The sequence below is a fragment of the Sinocyclocheilus grahami genome, unplaced genomic scaffold (assembly GCF_001515645.1).
Source record: "Sinocyclocheilus grahami isolate Dianchi unplaced genomic scaffold, SAMN03320097.WGS_v1.1 scaffold42.1, whole genome shotgun sequence".
Classification (NCBI taxonomy): domain Eukaryota; kingdom Metazoa; phylum Chordata; class Actinopteri; order Cypriniformes; family Cyprinidae; genus Sinocyclocheilus; species Sinocyclocheilus grahami.
The window spans coordinates 582,188-589,689 of NW_015505221.1; the positions used below are offsets into that span (position 1 = coordinate 582,188).

Genomic DNA, 7,502 nt, shown 5'->3' on the forward strand with positions numbered 1-7,502 from the left:
AATCAAAAATTGGCCATCCTTTGGTTTCCAATCTCTGGATGCTGGAATGATTGTTTCCACTTTTGAACACACCTTTATTCACCCCATCTTGGCAAACAAAATGTAAAGGTACCACGACCCTATAGGCAATCAGTACCGGCTGGCTTGGTGTCCTTTCCATTGTATATAGAGTGATGCAAATTTTTGTAGGCAAACCCAAAAGTAAGCATCACCCTGGTTCCTTCGACAAAATCTCAACAGGATTTTTCCATTGGCTTTTGAATTCTCACAGAAAATAATCTCTGTGACCAATGTTTATGATTCTTACACATTTTGTTGTTTTGTCCCCAACAGCCTCTAGTCCCATATAGCCACTTGCCAGCATTACTGATTAATTTTATGTAGTCGACTAAAACTTGAAAATATCTCGAGCTGTATTTTTTAGGCATTTAACCAAAAACCCATTCAAAAAATGCATTGACTTCAGGATGATGGAAGCAGAAGTGCTAAAATGCGAACTCGTTTATGGGTTTTGGTCTACAAATATGCGTTATCACTGCAGCACTCTATTTTCCATTGAACTGAATGTCCAAAACTTTGAGGTTGAATGGGAGCAGGTTATTGTTTAATCTGAGACTAAATATATAAGCAAGTATATGTACATTTTATGTATAATATTGAATTGCAGAATGACAATTTCTGAATTAGGAAGTTATGTATTTAACACATCCTGCCAAATTTCTTTTTCGTCACCCCCAACCATGTATCATCTCCTTTTCCTTGTTCTTTCACCTGTACACGTTATTTTCCAGGCTCCTCAAGGTGCTCTTTCCTGTCAACCTCTCAATCTGGAGGCCATCTGCAGGGGGCTTAACCGTGTCATTGGAGAAAGACCACTCACCCTGGCTTCTCCATGGCTAACTCAAGGCCCAAACTTTCCCTGTGATCCCCAGCTCCCTGAGGGCAGAGCAGAGAGTAAGAGGCTGGGCAGAGGGGAGGGATAAAGGGGTGTAAGTATCCCATGTTAGACCCCCATGAGGGTCTCAGACTTGCTGGGCGGATCGGGGAGGAAGTCTCCCTCGAGACCGGCCGGCCCTCTCTTTTGTCTCACAGTGGCGGGAGAATGGAGAAGACGTACTGGAGAGTAACAGAGGGAGGGAAAGTGATAGGGGAAGGAGGGAAGGAAAGCTGGACAGCTGTGGGAATGACAGGTTAGGGCTAACAGTGTAGCACGAGAAGATTTGAGACTCACAACGTTGATACTTATAATGCGTCAGTTCACAATTAAAGAGACATTTGTTCTGTTACGGTGAGCTATTATTTTCAATAGAAGACATATGTGAAATGTATTTGATCCAGGTGTCTTAAAGCAAGTGACATATGCTGTGTTTGTGTATTAGTTAGCGTTGTAAAATCAAGGGTGGTGACAATGTTAATTCAAGGGACGAATCTTAAATGTTTTCTTTTACAATTTGAAAGTACCAAAAACTTGAAAAAAAAGAAAACTTTTACTTTGAAAAGAAGGTGTGATTTTAATTAATTCAGCCATAATCCTGCATCTAATATCAGCCTTTCAATCACAATGAATAAAAAACACTATATACAAATTAATGACATAATATCACAAAGCTATCAAAATATATAATATATAACCAGTAAAAGTGAAGAGTTGTTGTGTTTCTTGTCAATATGGGGCAAGTTGGGCTATCAATCCTCAAAAAAGGCTAAAAAAAGGCAGTTTTTCAATCCTCATAAATGTCTCTAGGAACATTGTTTAGGAACCCAGGTGAAGTTCCATCCCCCTTGTGCATCTCTGCGTGTGAAAGCTTGTCCTTGAGGGAAACTGTGCGTCTTCACACTGTTTTGTGGACTAAGTGACATGCTAAATGCCAAGTCTGTCCTGCTACGACACATATGAGGTGTGGAGAAAAGTTGACTGTTGCCGCCTGATGGACTGGAGGAATCACAGCCTGGTGTGTTGTAGTATGGACCAGGGCTTACGTCCTGGGGATGAAATGGAGTCGAGGCAGCTCGTGGTGGTGTGAAGTGTTGGGCGGTGGTCATCGCTGGTGTAGAGCTGACCAGTGAACCTGTAGTTGTGATGGTGTACAGAGCTGAGGGGTCAAGGGTTGAATAATCTGAACGCAAGCTCTGGGAGGTGCTGTAGCCACTGGAGGTGTCCAGACTGCAGTTGCTGGATGAGTCTACGATGCTGCTGTAATTGCAGCGTGTCTCTGCATTAGGGCTGAAGCCGACTGCATTGTCCACATTTGTCGTACTGTAAGGATCTTCTGTAGGGAGTGGACAGCTGAAAGAAGGGGTGTTGAAACTGCGTTCTGGGTCAACAGTGTTCTCGTCTTGCAGGCCTAGAGTTTCTAGTATCCATGAGTCTAGAGGTGGGGTGGCCGCCAACTCTTCAGCGGAGCAAAATTCCAAAGAGAGATTGCGGCAGGTTCGCTTTCCCTCACCGCTGTGAAGCAACTGGCTCAGGTTCCGGAAATCATCATAAGTTCTCTTTTGACGTCTTGGACCATCTGGAACCTTGCAGTTAGAAAGGAGTTTCTGTGATTTGAAGAAGGGTGAAAGTGGAAAAAAAGAATGTAAGAGTTTATTAAAAATGTATTTTGAGGAAACATCTGACATGAGTGACAGTAAAGGGCCGTTTACGTCAAGAACGATAACTATGTTAGTGTCCACACGAACACACGATAATGGATTCTGAACGGCTGTCAGTGTTTTTATTGTTTATCAACCGGAAAAAAATATTGTAAAAGTGATTCCAACAATATTGGTCTTCTGTGTCATTATCATTATAGTAGTGGTGTGGACTTCCATATTCTCATAGAATTAGAAGTAGATTATTAAAACTTCAGAATTGTAGTTATTGAGTTATCATACTTGGTGTGAAATTGCCCTTAAAAGATGGCCATTTAAAAGTATATATCTATCCATCTATCCATCTTTGCTTGTCCTCTGTGTATATATTTATAGTTTTATAGATGATCCTTCTCTGTTTGAGTTGGAATAAAAGTATTTCATTATTTTTTAAAAATGACACCACCTTTTTAATAGTATAAAGATCTGCGATTAGTTGTGAGATTTCTTACCTTTGTTTTTTCCTCTAAAGACTTGACATATGATGAGTTTAAAAACTCTTTGAGCTTGTTGTTCTCTTCTTGCAGTCTGGCCAGCTCTTCTTCTCTTTGCATTAGGGTGTCTTGGAGCTTTATGAGGGCAAAAATGTTACCACAATCATTAACAATATGTTGACAACTTTGGTTATGTATTTAGCATATCATAATTTAGTACTATTTTTCAATTTATTTAAATACCTGTTTGTTTCGTTGAATTTGAGGTGACAGTTGGTCAGGCCAGGTGGGCCGATGTCCCAATCCATGCTCAGACACAGGCAGTGAATCTAAAGCAAACAGTACATTTGAAACACAGGTCATTATCCTGATTAGCAATGGTCTAGCAATGTGAAATAACGGAGGAGAAAAAACATCAATGAAATAAATAGGCTACTTAAAAACAAAAGAAAGAGCCCAAAAGAACTAACACTTTGGAGGTGGCCAGATACTCCACAGTCCATTGCTACTCTAACAAAACATGAAGAAGAAAAAAATCCCAGATGGAAAAATTCCAGTTTGTCAAGGCGGGAAGCCTCTCGCGCCGCTGGTCCCGGCATATTGCAGGACTTACCCCGCCGCGGCGGCTCGTGCTGGCGGGCAGCGTTGTCCAGGGGACCGGCGTCCCAGAGGGAGACGAGCGTTGCTGTGGAAACGTCAACATTACCGTCAGCAGACGTAGAGGCGGAGTAGTCGTAGCGCTGCCCTCCTGCAAAGCTCAGATCTTGGCAGGACAGCATGGTGCTCTACTAAATCCATCATAACAGGGCGAGACAGTTATTAAACATTTTTATTATTTTGAATGAAAAATGAATTGAATATTTAAGCATGTCAAGACCAGGTTTAAAATGGACACAAACAGCGAAAAAGTCTATCAAACTAGGCATTACAAGACATAAATCATTTCATTACCTACGTCTTGCAAGCAACTTTTCTTCCAGGGATTGAAAACTTAATAAAAAAAACATTTAAAAAATAAATTACATTTCAATTATATTCAACTCATCGCGTTATTTGATTACTTTCATGGCTGTGTTGACATTTTAAGGGACTTTTTGTCAATTTCTCAGTCTGCTGAAGTTTGTCTTGCACAACCGATTAGTCTTTTGGCGCCCCGAGCCCCTAAACTTTTTAAACAACATTTACTTGCGATGTGAAATGAATCATAAGTGATAAACAGTGACAGTATTTTTGTTTTGTCAATGCACCAAACATACTGAGCAACGTGCACTACTGTTGCTATGGCTACTAACTTGACTTCTAGTGCGCTTTGACTAACTAGTAATCTAAATTGTGTGATTACTAAACTGTTGTTTGAAAACGCTGTTGAAACACACATAGGTTAGGCTATTTGTTTTTACACTGTATAAAAGTCAATCTGCAAAATGGTGCCAAAGTTACAACCTGCAGTGAAAAGTTCTTAGCATTTTTAATATATATATATTTTATTTAATAGGCCTATCTGATTAATCCAGTTTAATTTCTTTTTTAAAATCATTGAACATAATAGAAATGACAAATTATTATGTCACAATAAATGAATAGGAACAGGAAGTTATATTTGGCAAAAACATGTGCAACTGCAAAAAAAGAATTCCAAAACCCCTAAAACTAACAAGAGCAAGACTCTCCGCCTTCTGAGTTATTATTCAATGGTTTATTAAAATTGACATCCATTCCATGTTTATGCCCCCTGCAATACCCACATGTTGCACTGACTCCAGCAGCCAGCTCTCCTTGTATTGGATCATTATTAGCGTTGGAATTGCTTTTGTGCGATAATTATGCATGTCAAATAACTGTCAATGTATCAGACGCGTGTAAACATCAAGATATATGCACATGGCACTCGGAGACCCAATAAAAACACAACTCACAGGTGCGCGTAAAGCCAGCCCACCAATTGTTTTACATTAACAGGTGAATAAATAATCAGAAGCACTTACCAATTATTGGGGCAGGGTGGCACGGGTAGGTGCGAGCTCTCCAAAGACCTAGAGAAGCAAGTGCGCAAAACTTCATTCAAATTGCTTTGACACTCTCTCCAGAGCGCAGCAGCAACCTGATTCGGTGTGAAGCTGTCAAACTGATGACGTGACGCGTTCAACTGTTGGATCGCAGATGCGCAATGAGCGAGCGCTCGAGCAGAAGGCGATGCGTGTTTGTACTAATGCACCACGCGCAAGGATTTATTGCTTTGGGATGGAGAGGTTGATGGTTCCTTTGCGCATCTGGTTGCTGCGCGCTGTACAATGGGTTAATGTATAATTGCTCAACTGATAGTTTAGAAGCATGATGAATTAATTTAACCAAACGAGCTAAAGGACATGTTCATGACCCCCTCTCACAGAATTAAATGAAAGGTGCATACCACAGGGTGACACATTAACATACGTTTGAGCATTTCTGTCAGTCTTTGTTTTGTTTAGTTTTTTCCAAAGAACTGAAAGATTATAATTGTAATGCTCACGTGGGTTTTGTACTTTGCACTTGATTTGGAAGACATCACCAAATTAAGCTATGGCTAGAAAAATAGATTTGCTGATTATACTGAATATATATAATACCCCACTTTGGGGTGGTTGAGGTGCAATATAGCACCACTGCCATACAAAGAACCCATTCAGCCCCTGTATAGTTCTTTAAAGTTACATTAAAACCCACACACAAGACTTTTTGACCTAGGAAAGCATACAAGTGATTCAAAACAGATTTTGTCATTGCAGCAAATTCCCATGTGACCCTGGACAACAAAACCAGTCTTAAAGGAACACTCCGCTATTTTTGGAAATCGTTTTCCAAGTCCCCTAGTGTTAAACAGTTGAGTTTTACCGTTTTCGAATCCATTCAGCCGGTCTAGCATCTCGCTCAAAAATGGCCAAAGAGTTTCTATATTTTTCCCATTTAAAACTTGACCCTTCTCTAGTTACATCATGTACTAAGACCGACGGAAAATGAAAAGTTGCAATTTTCTAGGCCGATATGGCTAGGAACTATACTCTCATTCCGGCGTAATAATCACGCAGTGCCTGAAAATAGGCTAACTTCCGTCAACATAATCAACGTGACCACCTGCTTGCACAGGGAGCGTGATGGGGACTATTTTCAGGCGCTGCGTAATATCATTACGCCTGCTGCACCCCTGGTACGGCAGCAAAGTTCCTTGATTATTAATCCAGAATGAGAGTATAGTTCCTTGCCATATCGGCCTAGAAAATCACAACTTTTCATTTTCCGTCGGACTTAGTACACGATGTAACTACAGAGGAGTCAAGTTTTAAATGGGAAAAATATAGAAACGCTTTGGTCATTTTTGAGCGAGATGCTAACGGTCTAATCAGATTCAATGAACTATGCTAAGCTACAGCTAAAAGTGCTACCGCCAGACCCGGAGATCGGCTGAATGGATTCGAAAACGGTAAAACTCAACTGTTTAACTCTAGGGGAGTTAGAAAATGAGCCTTTTTTCAAAAATAGTGGAGTGTTCCTTTAAGTGTCAATTTTTTTAAACTGAGATGTATACATCATCCAAAAGCTGAATAAATAAGCTTTCCATTGATGTATGGTTTGTTAGGATAGAACAATATTTGGCGAGATACAACTATTCGAATATCTGGAATCTGAGGGTGCAAAAAATCTAAACATTGAAAAAATCGCCTGTAAAGTTGTCCAAATAAAGTCCTTAGCAATGCATATTACTAATCAAAACTGAAGTAGGAAATTTACAAAATATCTTCATGAAACATGATCTTTACTTAATATCCTAATGATTTTTGACATAAAAGAAAAATCAATAATTTTAACCCATACAATGTATTTTTGGCTATTGCTACAAATATACCCATGCAACTTAACACTGGTTTTGTGCTCCAGGGTCACATATAGCAAACATATGAGAGTGGAGTATTATATCTAAAATCTAAGGAGGAGAATGGGGTTCCTCTTATGGTTCTATATAGCACCATTTAATGACCATTGGTGCTGTATAGCACTTAAAGTGGATCCCCTATGATTGCAAGCCAGTGAACCACTTTTAGTGCTATTTAGCACCATTTTTCTTTAGTGTGTATATAGGCCTATGTATCCTGGAATTCCAGGATGCAAAAATCCCTCCTAAATGAAACAGGCTATTTATTTGTTTCAACATTAAGATAATATTAGTCAATATTATAATATTAAAGTTATATGTTAAACTGTAACTTGTCACATGTCATAAATTTACTTAATTAAGGGGTGATATTTGCATCCTGTCCAGGCTGTTTCGGGAGCAGCTTTGCCAAAGGAGCTTAGAGGCGGAGGCAGGAGAGGAGGGACATGGTGAAAGTGTTTAATTCACTTACTGTAACTGCCAATTAAACAGGCTGAAAGCTCTGTCCAGTCTCATTCACACTCTCT

At 39.7% G+C, this 7,502-nt stretch overlaps 1 protein-coding gene across 1 annotated transcript; it reads right to left on the reverse strand.

Annotated features, from left to right (window-relative positions):
• Positions 1–1,699: 1,699 nt before the first annotated feature.
• LOC107582286 (geminin coiled-coil domain-containing protein 1) lies at positions 1,700–3,847 on the reverse strand. The gene is made up of 4 exons (XM_016268052.1): positions 3,682–3,847; positions 3,312–3,397; positions 3,087–3,203; positions 1,700–2,541 (listed from the first exon to the last, which is right to left on the reverse strand). The coding sequence occupies exons 1-4, from the start codon at positions 3,845–3,847 to the stop codon at positions 1,741–1,743; spliced, it is 1,170 nt and encodes a 389-aa protein (XP_016123538.1). The 3' UTR covers positions 1,700–1,740.
• Positions 3,848–7,502: the final 3,655 nt, after the last annotated feature.